General features: G+C 36.9%; 4 protein-coding genes across 7 annotated transcripts in view; 2 read left to right on the forward strand and 2 right to left on the reverse strand.

Moving 5' to 3' along the window:
- The first annotated feature begins 185 nt into the window (after positions 1-185).
- On the forward strand, positions 186-7527 carry MRL1 (Pentatricopeptide repeat (PPR) superfamily protein). 3 transcript variants are annotated; one of them, XM_086254079.1, is made up of 18 exons: positions 187-1125; positions 1264-1495; positions 1930-1993; positions 2071-2215; positions 2297-2412; positions 2779-2907; positions 3063-3236; positions 3351-3515; positions 3645-3785; positions 3886-3985; positions 4156-4264; positions 4359-4450; positions 4952-5042; positions 5505-5736; positions 5831-5923; positions 6089-6137; positions 6382-6472; positions 6879-7527. In XM_086254079.1, exons 1-18 carry the CDS (start codon positions 264-266, stop codon positions 7114-7116), a joined length of 3123 nt encoding a protein of 1040 aa, XP_086110205.1. In that variant the 5' UTR covers positions 187-263; the 3' UTR covers positions 7117-7527. The 3 variants fall into 3 exon arrangements, 2 of the variants coding, with proteins under 2 accessions (XP_086110206.1, XP_086110205.1); XR_015123846.1 differs by lacking the exon at positions 6089-6137 and having other exon boundaries at positions 186-1125; positions 6879-7019; XM_086254080.1 differs by lacking the exons at positions 6089-6137; positions 6382-6472 and having other exon boundaries at positions 186-1125.
- Positions 7528-8269: 742 nt separating this feature from the next.
- LOC147276471 (auxin-induced protein 15A-like) lies at positions 8270-9038 on the reverse strand. Its single transcript, XM_086253116.1, has one exon. The coding sequence runs from the start codon at positions 8988-8990 to the stop codon at positions 8682-8684; it is 309 nt and encodes a 102-aa protein (XP_086109242.1). The 5' UTR covers positions 8991-9038; the 3' UTR covers positions 8270-8681.
- A 2466-nt stretch (positions 9039-11504) lies between these two features.
- The window catches only part of LOC147276472 (auxin-induced protein X15-like), a 34159-nt gene continuing 27548 nt past the window's right edge, over positions 11505-18115 (reverse strand). Inside the window, exon 2 of one of the 2 annotated variants that reach the window (XM_086252796.1) lies at positions 11505-11733. In XM_086252796.1, coding sequence (XP_086108922.1) covers positions 11505-11733 — 229 coding nt within the window. Of the gene's footprint in view, positions 11737-18115 lie in introns of both variants that reach the window. The other variant, XM_086252795.1, reaches the window with a different exon arrangement.
- LOC147276473 (AP-2 complex subunit sigma) lies at positions 15460-17409 on the forward strand. The gene is made up of 6 exons (XM_086252792.1): positions 15460-15629; positions 15741-15839; positions 15944-15994; positions 16150-16323; positions 16812-16871; positions 17220-17409. The coding sequence occupies exons 1-6, from the start codon at positions 15627-15629 to the stop codon at positions 17259-17261; spliced, it is 429 nt and encodes a 142-aa protein (XP_086108918.1). The 5' UTR covers positions 15460-15626; the 3' UTR covers positions 17262-17409.

Here is an 18115-nt window from a genome sequence, read left to right on the forward strand (position 1 = left end):
AGATAAAGAACAAAAAAATATTCGGTGGGCAAAGGGAGGCGCGCAAACGTATACCCCAACAGGCACATTGATTTCAAGCAAATCAATAGCCAAATAAAACCAAACTGTAACCAGGAATTGCGCCACGTCAGCAAAAATAAAGGATAATTTGATCTATTCAAGAAAAGGTTGTTGGTTTCCCTCTCGTCACTCCCACACACACACACACACACTCAGAGTCACAGACAGAGAGCTTCCTCTGCTCCTCTCTCTCTCCAAAGGAGATGAGCTTCTCTGCCAAACCTCAACCCCTCATTCTCATCTCATGCACGCCTCTCTCTTCTTCATCTTCTTCCTCTCTCCGATCGATCCGCAGAGACTTCCTCGGCTGCGCTCACAGCCTCAGTAGACCCCTCTCCGGCGGTCTCCGTTCTCTCCCAAAACACCGAAAGCTAAGCCACTATTCTCCCCCTTCGCGCTTTCTTATCAAAGCCTCTCTCGACTCGCATTCGATACTCGTCGTTGTCGTCTCCGTCGTCGCCTTCTCCGCCGTCTACCTCAGTAATCGCTCCTTCAAGCCCAGGAAGAAGGATGTTCAAGACAGAGAGGTCAGTGGTCAATCCCCAATTGTCGATCAGATTATCGATTTTGACCCCAATTTGAAGGATGAAATTAGAGAGACCAGCCATGGTGTGAAGCAGTTTCACAGTTCTGGTAGTAATCTCAAACAGGACTCTCTTTCGCCTTTGGTGTTTGAATCAACTGCAGTTCTCCCACCTCTTCATTTTCCCACAGGCTTGACTGAGTTGCAGCAAATGGGTCATGAGTACGACCCTTTTTCTGAATTGCTGGGTGATTCTAACTTTGGCTTAGCTTCTTCAGCTTCAGCTTCTATTCCTGTAATTGATGAGGAAATTGTTGAACAAGTCAGTGAAGAAGGGGGTGAGGATACAAATACTGGGTTTCATTTAGTTCATGGAGAAGAATCAGTGAGAGAAGAGCTTCACATGTTTTATGCGGCAAACAAGTCTGAGGTGAAATCTGTAGCAAGCACTGATGGTAATAAACTATCTTCGTTTTTGAGAAACACCACCCTCACAAGAGCAGATTTACATCCACAACCACAAGTTTCCCATCACACTATAGGTAATGCCATTAAGGAAATTCCATATTTTGACCTTGTTGCTAACACTTATACTGTAATTTAATGGCTTACTTTGCTGCAGTGCCAGAAATTTGAGTTTTCCCATTGTACTGACTTTATATAAAGGGTGTTTTGTTCAGAGTATGCAGAAGGAAAACCACCTATTGCAAATTATAAGCAAGGTCATTCACAGAGTAGAAAACACTTGGGGAAAAGCAGTGCATATTCAACAGACAGAGAATTAGGACATTTCTCTAAAAATAACGATAAGATTATGCCCCAGTTACCTCACCCAAATGGGGTGCATACGAATGACAGAGATCTTCTTTCGGAGCAATTAAGTGTGTACAATCTTTTGCTAAAGGATGGGAGGTACATATTATCTTTTACATATATGTTATAAAATACTTTGAGGGTCTATTTTGGATTTTGGAATTTAAAAGAATGGATTTGGATCAAGAAGCTTAAATTGGTTAGAAAAACAATAAAAAATACTAAATGCAATTTATTTGAGATGATTATATTATAATGAAATATTAAGAATTGAAATGACTCGATCAAGTTAATCATTTGAAATCCATGTATTTTTTTCCATTTCTTTCTATATAAATATAATTTTTAATGCATTGTTAACATTATGCTCAAGTAATTAACTATAAACATTAGCTAAAATTTCTAGATTTGAAATCTGACATTCCAAATGGAGCCATTGTTGACAGAAATTCTTGGTAGTCCATACCAGCCTTTTTCCTCTTCAGAATGTTTATAACCTTAAAGCTGATCATTGAATAATATGGGCTTCTTAGGTTAGCTGACTCTGTAAAATTGCTTGAAGATTTGGAAAGAAGGGCTTTGTTGGATATGAATAAGGTAAGGATGTAACCTTTTGTTAATGAATTGTTCTTGTGTGTTGAGTTTCTATATTTTATTAAGTTCTCTGGTATCAGGTTTATCATGCAAGGTTTTTCGAAATCTGCAAATCGCAAAAGGCCGTTGATGAAGCTTTTCGTTTCATCAAACTGATTCCAAATCCAACCTTGAGTACATATAATATGCTTATGTCTGTCTGTGCGAGTTCTCAAAATTCAGAGGGTAAATTCATTTATACACCTTACATGAGCTATTAATTATTTATTGTAAAGTAACCTCATAATGTCTGTATTATGGTTTTAGGAGCTTTCCATGTTCTGGGACTTGTCCGGGAGGCTGGACTGAAGGTCGATTGCAAACTCTACACTACTCTGATATCAACATGCGGTAAAAGTGGAAAAGTTTACACAATGTTTGATGTATGGTATCTTCCTTCTTGTTTCTTTTAGTTCAGAATGACATATATACTTTGAGTTTTTAACCAAAGTTTCTTAATTGACGTTTTACCTATTCTAGTCACAGTTACTGCCAGGCTGATAAGTTATGCTCTTTTGGCTTTCCTTTATAAGTACAGAGAATACCGGTTTCTTTAAATTTGATTTCATTCAATCTAATTATTGATTTTCTCACTACATTTGTCATTTATGACTTCTGTAACCAATGAGTGCCCAGTTGGTAAATTGTTATCTTCTATTTTAGATATTTCTTGAACAAAACCTCTGCTTACTCATATTATCTGAGTTTCCAATATTATTTCAAATACATTCTTTTTCTTTTTCTCCAAGGTTTTTCATGAGATGGTTAATGCTGGAGTAGAACCAAATGTTCACACATATGGGGCACTTATTGATGGTTGTGGCAGAGCTGGGGAAGTGGCCAAGGCATTTGGTGCTTATGGGATGATGAGGTCTAAGGTACCATTGCAGTGGGAAACTTTATAATCTCTTTTCATAGTTGTTGATAGAACTCTATCAAGTCCTTGGTTTCTGAGCAAGGATGTGATTTTTTTTTTTTTTCTTCCTGCATCATAAATAAGTTTTTCATGCTGATAAGATGTTACATGCAGTAGAAAGTGAAGCCAGATCGAGTTGTATTCAATGCGCTTATTACTGCATGTGGTCAATCAGGAGCAGTTGATCGTGCTTTTGATGTCGTAGCTGAAATGATAGCGGAGACACAGCCTATAGAACCTGATCACACAACTGTTGGTGCACTAATAAAGGCATGTGCAAATGCTGGTCAGGTAAAGTTTTTCATATTTCTACAAAAGCTGCAGGGTCAATTTCTTCACGTTTATTGTGCATGTGGTGTTTCTACTTGTATATTTAATCAACTTAGATTGATGCATTGCTTGTAGGTTGATCGGGCACGAGAAGTATATAAGATGATCCATAAATATAACATCAAGGGCACCTCTGAGGTTTACACCATAGCTGTTAATTGTTGCAGCCAGACAGGTGATTGGGAATTCGCACGCAGTGTGTATAGCGACATGACTAGGAAAGGCGTTACCCCTGATGAGGTAATGGAGTTGGGTTGTCTTTCTATCTATTACGCTTGATGTGTTTGGGAGGAAGGAAATAATATTTGTATGATCATTGCATTCAGTCATTAAAACCGTGGTCACATAAGCTTTTGCCCTTCCATGTAGATGTTTCTTAGTGCATTAGTAGATGTTGCTGGGCATGCTGGAAAGTTAGATGCTGCCTTTGAAATCCTACAAGAAGCTAGAAATCGAGGAATACAAGTTGGAACTGTATCATACAGCTCATTGATGGGAGCCTGTAGCAATGTATGTCTCACATAGGCAGTTCTGGGAGCCTTTAATGTAAACTCTTTAATGCTCCTAAAAATGCTTTAATAATTAATAAATTGCCTATTCCTTGTTTCAGGCCAAAAACTGGCAGAAAGCACTGGAACTCTTTGAGGATCTCAAGTCTACTAAAATTAAGCAAACTGTTTCAACTGTGAATGCTTTGATCACTGCCCTATGTAAGTCTCTAAATGTTGCTTTCTTTTTTTCAAGATATTGTGACAATAGGCATGGTGGTGATTCCTTCAGCTTTTGAAATCCTAAATTGTCGCATTTTCTGAGGAATGTATATAAAATATGTGCGCGTGTGAGCAAAACTTAATGGACATGCCGCATAATCACACTTCAGGTGATGGGGATCAACTACAGAAGGCTATGGAAGTTCTATCAGAAATGAAGGGATTAGGATTGCATCCAAACAGCATAACATACTCCATACTTCTAGTGGCAAGTGAAAAGTGAGTCTTCTAGAGTTGATCAAGTGCTTATCACAATTATTGGTTTGTATGTCTGTTAAAAATCACACTTGTTTTTTGTGCACCCTGTTTGTAGAAAGGATGATCTAGAAGCTGGCCTCATGCTCTTTTCTCAAGCCGAAAAGGATGGGGTTGCCCCAAACCTTGTCATGTGTAGATGTATTATTGGTGAGTTCATAGTAGTCACTAAATTCTTTCCATCCTATGTGCTTTGGCATCTGAATGCATAGATTCATTTTTTTGTCCCACAACATGAATTGTTTCTTCATTGTATTAAGGACACAACCTTAAAACAAGATGCCTATAATGTCATTGATAATAATTCTTACAAGTCTGTACGAAAATGCTGTTCCAAACTTTTGTTCCTATCATTCATGAGATGCAAAATTTACCATTTTAAACGATATTCCAGAACCACTACTGAGATTAAAGATATGCAGAGCTACATATAACTCTTTAGATAATGTAGAGAAAACTTTCATGTGTCCAATTAATTCATTTACATATGAGTTACATGTAATGTATGTATCTTCTTTACCATTGCTTTGATCCCGTGCTTTATTTCTTTGAACTTCAAACATATTCATGGCTTCAAATTCTAAATTTAAATTGCAGTCTGTGTTGTATTTTACAAACTTTCATTCTTCTTCACCTTTGATCTCTTTGAAGGCATGTGCTTACGGAAATCTGAGAAGGCTTGTTCACTTGGTGAGCCTGTCTTGTCGCTTGACTCAGGCCGGCTACAAGTTGATAGCGAATGGTATTTGATTCTTTGACTTTATGCAATACTTCTTTAGATTTGTTTGGTTGCGGTCATTTAAAAAGCAACAAATGTATTTGGGAGATGCCCTTCACTTATTTTGTATTTATGAATTTTTCTCGAAAATGTAATGGAAAGAGTTATGTTATTGATCTTGAGACTGTCGCTCATATACCAGAATATAAAGGGGTGCAATTGTACAGAGTTTGTGATCCAAACTTCTTCATTTTGAAATAATAATAAAAATAAAAACAGGAAAAAAGGGGAAGACTAAGAACATTTCAGAAAACATTTCCAACATTTATTTGAAGAGGAAATCTTGTTTATATATATATATTATTTGTCTAAAAGGTTTTAGATGGTTTGTTATATTTCCTGAATTAGTTAAAAAGATCATAATTTAGATTTCAAGGCTAAAATGGGTCTTCTGAGCAGTTTCTAATTGTTGCATTGTTTCTATAGGACATCACTGGCCTTAAAGACCTACCGCAAAACTATTGTAGCTGGTGTAATGCCTACCATTGAGGTTCTATCACAAGTTTTGGGATGCTTGCAGCTCCCTTACGGTGCATCTTTGAAGAATAGGCTTATTGAGAATCTTGGTGTAACTGCCGGCTTATCAAGACCTACAAATCTCTGTTCATTGATAGATGGGTTTGGTGAATATGACCCTCGTGCTTTTTCATTACTTCAGGTCAGTTGGATGCTGAATTGTTCTGTGCTTTCTTGAACTCATGGTTTGTTATAAAACTGACTGGAAACCATCTCATAATGTTATATAATTGAAGGAAGCTGCTTCACTTGGAATTGTTCCTTGTGTATCCTTCAAAGTAAGTCCCGTTATTGTTGATGCAAGGAAGTTGCAGATTCATACTGCTGAGGCGAGTTCTCTCTTTAGTTTCAGTGTAGCTGGTTTCTTCTTCTTCTTTTTGAAACAAGTGCTTGTTGTATGATATTTCTAAAACCTCCGCAGAGAAGATTATTTTAATTAATACTGCAGAAGCACATGAATTACTATTCATGAAATCATGTTTGAAACTTGCCAGGTCTACATCTTGACTGTTCTGAAAGGTCTCAAACATCGGCTTGCTGCTGGTAATATAAACTACTTCTATTCTTTTCTTTAAAAAAAAAAAAAAAACAGTTTTGACTTTTTGAGTGAATGTCAAAAAAACGGTGAATTTAAAGAATTTGTGAGTCACAAAAAAACAAATTGTGAAAAGTCTAGATCTCAAAGAGTATAGAACATTTAGATAATAAAAAAAGTCGGCTTTCCTTTGTACAAAGCCTAAATCTTAACTGCTCTCTCGTTGCTCGTTTGCTGTGGCATATCTTGCAGGTGCAAAGTTACCCAACATGACCATTTTACTTCCCATAGAGAAGTCAAAAATTATGTCTCTCAAGGGGAAGCCAATCAACCTTGCAGGAAGGTGAAAATAAGATTTCTGTATGCAATCAAAATGAGTTTTTTTCAAGTTCTGCATTTTGTGTTTACAATAAAATTTTTCATAAATTTCTGATTAGTTGAATTTAAACAATACTGATAAGTGTGAGCTAGTAACCAAGATAGGAAGGCCTGCTGCATTAGTAAACCGACCTACAAGATGTCTGCATACATAATGTGTGGCTACCTGTTTTGAAAGATCAAAGAAATAAGCACAAAAGAAAATCAATATGAATGATCAAATGTCTGCAAAGGTTGATGGGGTACCATATGCATTAAAACCGCGTCAACTTTATTTCACTTCCGAACTTGGCCACAGTTCATGGAGTTTCAGAGAAGTAGTGTATATTCTTCATATTATTAATGTAAGCTTGACATCTTTTGTTTGACAGGGTTGGCCAGTCAGTTGCAGCATTATTGAGAAGGCTTGGGCTAGCTTACCAAGGAAATGCATCACATGGAAAGATAAAAATCACTGGGTTAGCCATGAAAAGATGGTTTCAGCCAAAGCTTGCTTCTCCCACTTTCACTGAAAAACCAGGAGAATTGGGCTCATCCCAGTTATGGCTGGGGAAAGGAATCACACATCAGCAGCGCAACATTCGAACTGGCAATCTTTCCTTGGACTAAGAAAGGGCCTAATACATTAATGCTGCCCGGTAGATATTTTAGAAGCATCTAATGCATTTTTCCTAACTTCGGCCAATGCTCTCAACAGTTTTATCAATGATCTCACATGCCTATACCCTACCCCATTCCCAAGTTCATTCGAACTTGGGAAAAAGAAGTTGAAAGATTCTTCCTTGCATAGAGTTTATAGAAGAGTAATGACAGTATGTGAAGAACCTCCTTGGATATGCAAACTAATGCATCAGGCAAAGAGGACCAAATGCATGATGCAGTCTGAGTTTGTTCGACACACGTGATGTCCAGTTGCTTTGTGTACCCCGGAGCTTCGATGATGACTTTTTCAATAGCATCATTGGAGTTAATATTTATGCTTATGACTATAAAATGTTATGTTGATATAAAGCAGACTCTCTCTCTCTCTCTCTCTCTCTCTCTCTCTCTCTCTCTCTCTCTCTCTCTCTCTCTCTCTCTCTCTCTCTCCCTGATCATATAATTGGAAAATTGGGTTGGGACCTAGGCTTTTTAAAAGCACGTCTTTGTTATGGAAACTGAACAACCTACAAATCCACACCCCACCCCACCCCCAACCTATCTAATTCAGCCCGACATGTTCCATTGAAGCCGCCATCAAATTAGTGAAAATCTGAGTCTGCTGCAACCTATCTAAGACCAAAGGCAGCCATGGATTAGATTAAAGGAAACAAAACCATGTGGAGTTATTGTGGCAAAGAAACAAATGCAGTGGAAAATAATTTCAGTGGAAGAGCAATTACCTAATACTTACGGTCAGGATTCTACTCTCGGCAATGAACTCTTTAAGCATCCTTCATAATAAACAAAAAAAGAAAAAGAAAAAAATATGCAATCTGCTGGTGCAACAATTCATGAAGTCTTAGGTTATGGTTGTACAACACAATTTTCTTTTTTGTATGTTATTTTAATTAGAGAGGTATTACTTTGAAGGCCAGTGATAGCCAGCCAAAATTTAACTTCAGGATTGTGTCTTGCATTGGTTACAACTACACATGACTGTTAATTCCATCAATGGATGCATCACATGGCAGAGGCTTATTGTCATCATAAGCTATTTCTCCTAATTAATCACTTATATATTCAGAGTTTCAGACTCATGAATTTGTCATCACAGTGTCATAGAGAGTCTTTTACAGTTTGACTCACAACTGAAGAGATTAGCATATATCACAAAGTTAGTTTTCCAATCGCCAATCACCTCAATGCGCTAGCATGAAGTCCCAGCATTCCCCAAATGACAAAGACATTGATGAATGAATGCTTGTATTTGAGTAGATCCCACATATTAATGTAATGAAAGATAGTTAATTAAGAACAAAGCTTGTAATTCCTCCAAAAATATTGTGCAATAGAATTTAAGGACTACATGCACCAATAGATTCATAGGCCTTCTCCTACCTAGCTAGCTACTCATTTACATGTACAAAAGTTCGATCATATGGGTTCGATACCATTCGCAATTCGACTAAAATCAAACAAACTCAAAAATTGTCAAAATGGTGGAGGAATTTATATTGCTCTATATATGATCTTCATGATCTGGCACCCATCTGAGAAGTGATGAAATCAAGGAAGGTCTCCTCTCTGCAAGGAATTGTTAGACCCCCCATTGGATGATTGAAGCCAAACTCTTCTTCGGCCCTCTTAAGCAGGTCTTTGAATGAAGGGTGGTTCAAGTAAGACACTGGAACCACATACCTCTTCTTTGTTTCAATTTGATCTCCCACATAAACTGCAACATGCCCTTTTGGGACACCATGATGATGGTGATGAGACTGCAGCTTCAGAATCTGCTTCACATTGTGTTTCATGATAGAAGAAGGCAAACGAATCATACCCATTATGAAATAGAGTGAAATAGACAGTAGTATTATGAATATGGGGTCTTGAATCACTTGATAGGTTTTGCTAGGAGTAGATAGAAGATAGCACTTTGTGTGAGCCAAATGTTGTGCTTCTATTTATAGAGTTATTTTTCAAAGGCTAATTCTCACATGGCTTTGCTCATGTCTAGCTAATTATGGACCGACTTTAATGCTAACTCCCACTTGGTCCGAATAAATAATTAAATAAAATTACTCATTGGCTGCTGTGGCAGTGCCACCATAGCCATTAGGTCCATATGTCACCCAACTTTAATGCATATGAAACCTGCAGAGGTTCCTGGCCAAAAAAAATAGAAAAAAAAGAAACCTGCAGAGGGTCTACACCGGAAATTGGAATTAAAGCAACTCATGCTGGAACATTATCCATGTGACATGGGTTTTCTGGAACAAAATTCAATTTCAGCTTAAAACTTATTTGTGAAAATTAAATGATGAAATGGCATGGCAATGCTGTGGGTTTTCTGGACCCCATATATAAGTATTGTATTTATTAATTGCAGCAATGGTGTGGCCTCATCATATATAAAAGTTGCTTCCAATCCAATCCCATCTGTTCTCACTATCCAATGCCCACACACACTACTACTTCTCCATCCTTATCTACTTTTGTGAATAATGAATGTTGTTGCGGAAAATCGATGGCTAAAAGCCTAAAACCGTCTCGTCCACATGCTAAGCATGCCTCATTCTTGTCCTGAAATCACGGCCGATTAGACCAATCATAAAAATGAAGCTAGCTCTTGATCCAATAACTATTTTATAATCTAAATTTTTGCATGTAGATTTTTATTCACCTATAGAGTCTTATATATATGTAGAATTCTATTGCTCAAACCAATTAGTTATTAGTCTAATAATATTTTTTTCTCTTAGTTGGAAGAAGTTTCAAATTTAAAAATGAATAAAAAAATAAATTTCCTACTCTAATTATGATTGTAAATTGTTAGTTTATCATATATTTTAAAAAATTTAAGTTGTTAAAATGTGGACCTAACAATCCTTAAGTTGGTGCCAATCACAAAGGGTTTGAGCAACTTAAATCTTGGATCCTTTACTAATCTCTTCTTTGATGATCAAATACTAATTAATAAAAATTAGGGAGATTTAGAGTTTAGTTCATTTTATGAGTTCTTCTTAAACTAAGACTGGTAGTGATTTAGGGTTTTTAATTAAGTCCTCTTAAAATCTCGGAATTAAAACCTAACATACAGTCTCTACAAAGCCCACTCTACACCCTAAGAAGAGAAATTTCTTTCAAATAGGGAGAAATACCCTTCAAATAAGGAAAAAACTTTATTATGAATTAAAAGAATTTTCTTATAAATTAAAAAGACTTTATTATGAATTACAAGGGTTTTCTTATAAATTTTAAAATACCCCCAGTCTCTATCTAAAAACTGTTTTTATAAAGAATCTAAACTTAATTATCTCTTAAAAATTATGTCGTTTTACAATGTAGGTTCATAATCAGAACCATTCATTTTTTAATCACCTTTAAAGATTAACTTTGCAAAAAATCAACCAAATTTGAAAATCGTTTGGTTAGGTAATTGTTATTGAATAAACAAATAGTAAGTACGTCTAACTATTACTACCGTATGTTTATTTGATAACAACTACATGACCAAACAATTTTCGATTTGATTAAATTTTTGCAGAGATGATCTTTAGTAAGAGGGTTTAGAAGTTTTTATTTTTTATTATTTAATGTATAAAGATCAATGATGAAAACAAAAAAAAAAAAAGTATTTTAAAAGGATAACAAAGGAACCTTCAGCCTTTTTCACCCAAATGAACCATAATTAAGGATCGAGTTCCTTGTGGTATTTTAAGCCTTAGTTCAGTGAAATGGACCAGGAGTGGTCCTTCAGAATTTTCTCCCACAACGAATGCTTTTAAAAACATCAGAAGTGTTCACATATGGGACATAATTTGATCACAATGGATCAAACGTTAACCCTCATATTAAATGATTGAAATTAATAAAATTGAAGTAAATCTAGCTAGCTAGCTGGCTCTTAGATGCACGGTCCCTTATTTATCCCTCGAATTAAGTCACTTAGGTGAACATATTTGTTATCAAAAGATAATAGGGACATGGTACGTAGATTGTATATATAAAATAAATTTAGGATCCATTAACTTATACACTATCAAAAGATTTTGCAGTTGATCTTCGATCAGTTCTCATTCCACCCTTAATAGATTTGAAGACAATGATTGTAACATGTATTAATTAATTAACTTGATCGTATAAATTATTTAATTAGTCTAGGAAAATTTGTCTATATATTCATGAAATTTGCTCTGATGAAAGCAGTTGACACAATACTCGTGAATGGATAGCCTTGAACCCTTCACTGATTTACAGTACTGCTATATATCCTGGAAAAACCTAAAAAAACTTAACTAAAAAACAAAGAAATATAAAATTTGGTTGAAATGAACTTGGTTAGCTTCAGCAGGTAGCTATGAGCATAAATTTAAACGAGAAGTGAGAGTAGTAAAATCCTCCACAGCGCATGGAAGTGTAATGCCACCCATTTGGTCAAAACCAAACTCCTCGGCAGCCTTGAAGAGCAAGTCTTGGAACAAAGGTTGCTTCAAATAGGAGAGAGGAACCACAAACCGTTTCTTGTTCTTCCCTTCTTCCCCTACATAAATGGCAAAATACCCTTTTGGAACATCAACAGTGGTGGTGGTAGTGGTGGTGGATCTTAATTGATGCTTGGCCATGCGCCGGTGCAGCGGTGTTGCATAATATGCTTGGCATGAGCAACCATCTCCGGCAGACGTATGCCCATTTTCCCTCTCGATCAATTTCTCTCACTATCACAAGACAAAAGCCGAAGGAATTCAAGCTTTGTTTTTATGGATATTGCTAGTTTGGCTTCATGGTTCTCCAAACCGCGACCTTTCTTAAGGTATATATATAGGAACACGACTACCACTATAAGTACTGCATTAAGTAAGATATAAATATATATACTGACACATTATTTGATAAACAGATACAAACACGTTTATAGTAGTATAACGTGCATGCATATGGGTTGGTTTTCATTTTTCAGCATCCTTTATCCTTAATTTGTAGGCTTGTGAGTGAGAGTATCATTACTATGTTTTTAATTACTTGGGAGTTGGGACTGAAGGGTCCTACATAATACCATACTCTGCAGACCGGCCAGCCAATTTGCCCACCGTTTTTAACTATTACAACATTAATTTGGAGCCGCCCACATTTTCATATCTTCTTTAGAGTAATGCTAAAGCATTTTCTCTCCACGTACATTATCAAGTCACATTATATGCTAGTTGATAGTAGAGGTGTCAAACGGGTCGGGCCGGCCCGAGCACGACACGGCACGGTACGATTAAAATAGGCACGGCACGATTAAATGGGCCGGGCTGGGCCGAAGTTTTTAGCCCATCGAGCACGGCACGGCACGAGCACGACACGGGCCAAGTACGGCACGAGCACGAGCACGAAATGGGCCCGAATTAGGCACGACTATTTTAACATTGTTTTTTCTATTTTTAAAGAACTTTTCAACAAAAATATTCAATTTTCATGAAAAATAATGTTAATATTTAATTATAAATAAGAAAAAATATCATAAGATTAGTTTTATCACCATAAAAAATAAAAATAAAAATAGGTCCGTGGGCCGGCCCGTTTAAGGCACGGCACGAGCACGAATGGCCCGCGGGCCATGGGCCGTGCTGGGCTTAGATCTTAACTATATGGGCCGGCCCGAGCACGGCACGAAAGCACGATGGACTCAACTTAAACGGGTCGGGCCGGGCCGGGCCGGCCCGTTTGACACCTCTAGTTGATAGGTTAATGAACAACTTAATCAATGTGATAATTTTATCTATTATAATATATATAGTAAAAAAAAAATACATATGATGTACCCTAGCTTCTAACGCTATTTATGTTTGGAGCATGTTCTTGATGTTAGTGATCACTCAATTAATTAATGGTTGAATGTTAATCAAAATTTCTAAAATAGACGTCTAGAAGTTGGACGTCGAGAGAACATTGGAGCGCGCAAGATCTGAGAATTAAATCTTAAATCTTAAATTCTAAAATGGAGATTCTACACCCCCTAGGATAATCAATCATGATTGGAAAAATGATTGTGATTATTTGCATTCTAGCTAGTTAATTGTGATTGTTATGCGATCGAGTCAGTCAATTAATACTCAATAGATATATATATTTAGTACGTTACCTAACTAGCTAGAGTGAAAGCTTGGAGAGGTATTGGAAGAAGGCCATATTCTAAGATAGTAAGATGTGAAGTGTAGTATATATATGGATGCACGTGTTATTAAGGAGCTTTCAGTTTTAATATGTAGCACAATTGTATACAAATGGATAGGTAGACCGTAGATCTGATTTTCGATCAGCCGACAAAAATTGGGGAAAAGAAAAAAAGATAGTCATAACAAAATCACTCACTCACTGGCATAAATTTTTTTTGTATGTGGTAGTCACATAGCCGGTGTTTTTAATCTTATAAGGTAAGTGGATGATGTGTGTTTATAATTTTAGAGTATAATATTAATAAATGTATATGTATTATAACATATAAGTAAATTAGTAACACCATATCAAATTTTGATAACACTTTTATTTTCTTTAGTAAAGAAAATGAGCCAAAATCTGAAAAATGGTTTCTATTTGAATCTTATCTGCTGGTTTCTATTTGAATCTTATCCGCCTACTATTAATAAGACGATATCCGTTCGTAAATACACAACTATTTATTTTTCTTGGATATTTATACGTATATATTATATTATAAAGTAAATTAACAAAGCTACCTAAAGTAAATATATATCTATTCACAATTCTTATGTTTATATTTTAGGTGTAGTGTCATTCAAATAATGTGTCATAACATTTATAATAATTATATGAGGATTTAATATATGAATATGTACACAATTTAACAATTTTATACTTTTTTTTTTAATAATGGAAAGAGTTAAATTAAAAAAACTCTTAGACACTATTGAAATTATTAGGTGAGATCAGTGACGGATCCAGGAATTTGATTCCGGGGGGTCATAGTGTACACGACGGGCGACGGCGGGCAGCACTACAGCAGGGGTGACGGCTGGGTTGGGCACTTGGGCTCTGTGTGTGGCCGTGTGGATTTTGCTTTTTGGGGAAATGAATGAAGGGATTCGGGAATGACTAATGAGTGAGGATTGAGGAAGAGGTTGAAAGAGCACACAGCCATTGAGCCACACACACGGGTCACTGTCTCACTGAGTCAGCAAAAGTCTTTTTTTTTTTTTTTTAATTCCTAGCTCAAAACTACGTCGTTTTGAGTAGGAACTTAAAAAAAAAAAAAAAACAGCCCGCAGCCCTTAACTTGGCATTAGAGGCCCATTTTACCTAGTAACATAGTCCGTCAATTGTTCCAATAGACTACTTCCATGTCATAATCCCCACTGTATCTTCCTGCTCCATCACACACATAATATAGTACCGTTGCTTTATCCGCAGCGACAACAGACTGCATTGTGAATCGAAAAGCAAGAGCGCCTATGAGCTTCACCTTGGCGCGCTTTGTTCTTCACTTTGGGGTCTTCTCAGTAGCTGCAAGTAGCAGAAAAAACAATGGTCGTCTTATTTCAACCCTCCAACAAAGGAAATTTACTTCAACTGCCATTCCCACGCAGCTCACTAGCCCAGCGCCCTCTTTTCTTCTCACTTTCTCTGTTTCTCAGTGAAGACTTTCATCAAACACCTGGAAGGCTGGAGCCCTGGAGGTCGCCTTCTTCACATCGGGGTCGGGGGGTCGCCTTCTTCACGTCGGGGGGTCGCTGGTGTCGCCGTCCAGAGGTCCAAGCCTGTGTGCTCCGCTGTTCGGGGGGTCGCCCGACCCCCCAAGCTTGGCTGTGCGTCCGTCCCTGGGTGAGATATTGGTGAGAATTAAAATTGTTATTCATCCTGTTCATACTTGGTATGGATTTTACAAAGTTCCAAATGTGACTGTCGAAGAATTGGAGAGGGAAGAAAAAGCAAGAAATCACGCTAGGCAGCAGCTTCAAGACAGAGTGCCTTCAACTATAGATTTTGTATGCTACTTGTAGCAAGTGCAATGCTTAAATTATCTAGAGATTGATTGGTGTTGGTAATACTCAAATAATAGCTTTGTCTTATTGATGTGAGGAATCAAGACTAATTTTTGTTAATAGATTATAAATGTACTCTCCTAATTAGCTTCTAATCTTCTATTCATCCCTGACAAAAAAAAAAAATGTCCTCTCCTAACACTTATTGCTTTGCCCGGGACGCGTGGAAGTGTTGTTGTAGTCAAAGTCAAGAGTTCAAATTAGCCGCGGATGTATGAGTTGGCGTTGACCAATGCATCAACGGAGACAAGTCTCCTCGACCAAGTTAGCATACTGTTTATCGACCTGCATGACTAGTACGCTAGTAACGCTCAACTGTCTCTCTCTCTTTCCCTTACCCGCGGCTCACTGGCACTACGAAACGACATCGCAAAAGGAAAATCAACGTTCGAAGTTTTGGGTGTAAATTTCTCTTTGAATCTTCTTCCTTCAACAATGGTACTCCTCCGATAACCCTGAACACTTTTTCATTTGATTATTGATTTGGATGATTAGTCTTTGATTTCCAGCTCTGACCATGGTCGTCAATCTTTCATTTCCATGTGGCAGATCCGATTCATTCTGTTACAGAATCGGCAGGGAAAGACCCGTTTGGCCAAGTACTACGTTCCTCTTGAGGATTCCGAGAAGCACAAGGTCGAATACGAGGTCTGTTGTTCCACCTAATTGCGGTCTTATTTTCTTTGATTTTTGTAATTTTTAATTTTATGTTGTGCAACAAAGTTTAGACTTTTATGGGTTTTTGAATTCAGGTTCATCGTTTGGTGGTCAACAGAGATCCCAAGTTCACAAATTTCGTTGAGGTTGTAATTTCTTTTGTTTTGCAAATTCATTTACATGTGTTTTTCTTTTTCATTACTCTAAACCAAGAATTTAAAGAGCTGTAAGTTGTATGCAAATGCAACCCTAGTTCTTAAAGGACTTGTTGTTAGCTGATTATTGTAGCATGATCTTGCAGTTCCGTACACACAAGGTTATCTACAGGAGATATGCTGGGCTATTTTTCTCACTGTGTGTTGATATAACTGATAATGAGTTGGCATACTTGGAATGCATTCATCTTTTCGTGGAGATTTTGGACCACTTTTTCAGCAACGTTTGCGAGCTCGATTTGGTCTTTAACTTCCACAAGGTCCGTTGCTTATTATCACTTTACTTTCATTTACCACCCTGAAGTGAACCCCTCTTATGTGATTGATCCTTTTGTGTTTAGTTACTGAGTTAATAGCACTCACCCACCTAATTCTATTCACCAAACTTACCTTGGTTAGCCGTGGCCATTTATGGGATCATGTAGTGATTCTAGTGAAAAGAGTGGAGCAAGGGTAGTTTACATGTGAAAACAATGAATTGGCATTCTTTGGTAGTGGGCATTGCTATTAGATTCTGTTAGATTTTCAACGAAAACAATAAAGAGTGTATTTTGAATGTACATATATTTCTTGGAATGCTTGGTAACATTCTTTGTTTTCTCCACTCTACCTTACAATTTGTTATGTTCTGTTAGTGTTGTAAGCTTATTAATTTCTTTTCCACTCCCTGTGGTGGAGGGGTTAGGATCATTGTAGTATCTTGTTTGTTATTACTGATTTTTTTTTTTTCATTTACTTTTTATGGAAGGTATATCTGATACTTGATGAATTCATTCTTGCTGGAGAGCTCCAAGAAACAAGCAAGAAGGTGAGAATACTTCTGCTTCTGATGCTTTAGATAGGCAGGCAACGCAAACCTCGGTTTGTGTTGTTATGTTATGAATGTGATATATGGTTTAAGTGGTACCATCACCATAACTATTCTTATTGTTCTTTCCCGGCTTTCTCTTGTCTTGTTCTCAATAGGACAATTTTCACTCTTGTTATATACAAACATTGGCTGGGCCACTCTTTGAAGTATTTATTCATATTAGTTCATTTGTGATATAATCATCGACCTCTTTGAAGGTCTGCATTTGGTATGCGATTATTTGCAATACAAGTGCTTGATATCAAAGAATCTGGTTTCATGACACTTTTGTGTTGTAACTTGCAGGCAATAATCGAGAGAATGGGGGAACTGGAAAAACTGGAGTGAAAGCTTTCCTGTGGTGACAATTTTTTAGGATTGAACATGGTTCTCTGTGTCTGCTGATTGTTTCAGTTGATTTGTGTACCACCATTTGTTGTGTCTTCTACTTGTGTAATAAAAAGTTAATTGAACTATTAGATTTTCCTTCTTTTCATATCCCCTTTGTACCCGGCTTTTCCTCATTTTGCCATTTGTGTTTCAAATACATATTCATATATTGAAGGAATATACACGATCGAGGGTGCTTGTTTTACCTATTTTTGGTCTGTAAGGGTTCTGTTCAGGTTGAGTACTGCAATTTTTTCAGTTTTTATGCTTCTAGGCGGGTAATTTTTGTAAATTTCATGGGACAATGGAATTACTTCCCGAGGTGTTTGAATTTTAAAAAGTATGCCCATTGACTCGAGTTATAAGCAGCCTATACTCTGGGTGATTGTGTTGAAAACTAATCAGGTATTGGAGAGTAACTACTAAATTTACAATGCACTGTTGAAAACTAATGAGAAGATTAATAAAGTATGCTTATGTTTTTGGATAACTTCAAATCAAAGCAAGGGCTTGTTAGGGCCATCTCATTACAAAAAATCCTTGAAAGCCAACACTGTAAATGAATGTCAAGACGCCAAATAGTAGAAAAAACAGCGCCAAATTTTAGTTCCAAGTACCAAACTGTACCTTGGAAATGGGTGTATCACCCATTCTTTGAATTGTGTTGGCTTTGCAAAACTCCAAGCCATTTTTGAGACGCAAGCTGAGTTCGTTCACTCCCACATATTACTAGAAAGTAAAAAACAAGAATTCTAGTGACAGTCGACAAGATTAAATGTTTTAAAAATTTCTTTGCCTGCGCCTAACATTCC

The sequence above is a fragment of the Dryas octopetala genome, chromosome 8 (assembly GCF_963921425.1).
Source record: "Dryas octopetala chromosome 8, drDryOcto1.1, whole genome shotgun sequence".
Lineage (NCBI taxonomy): Eukaryota > Viridiplantae > Streptophyta > Magnoliopsida > Rosales > Rosaceae > Dryas > Dryas octopetala.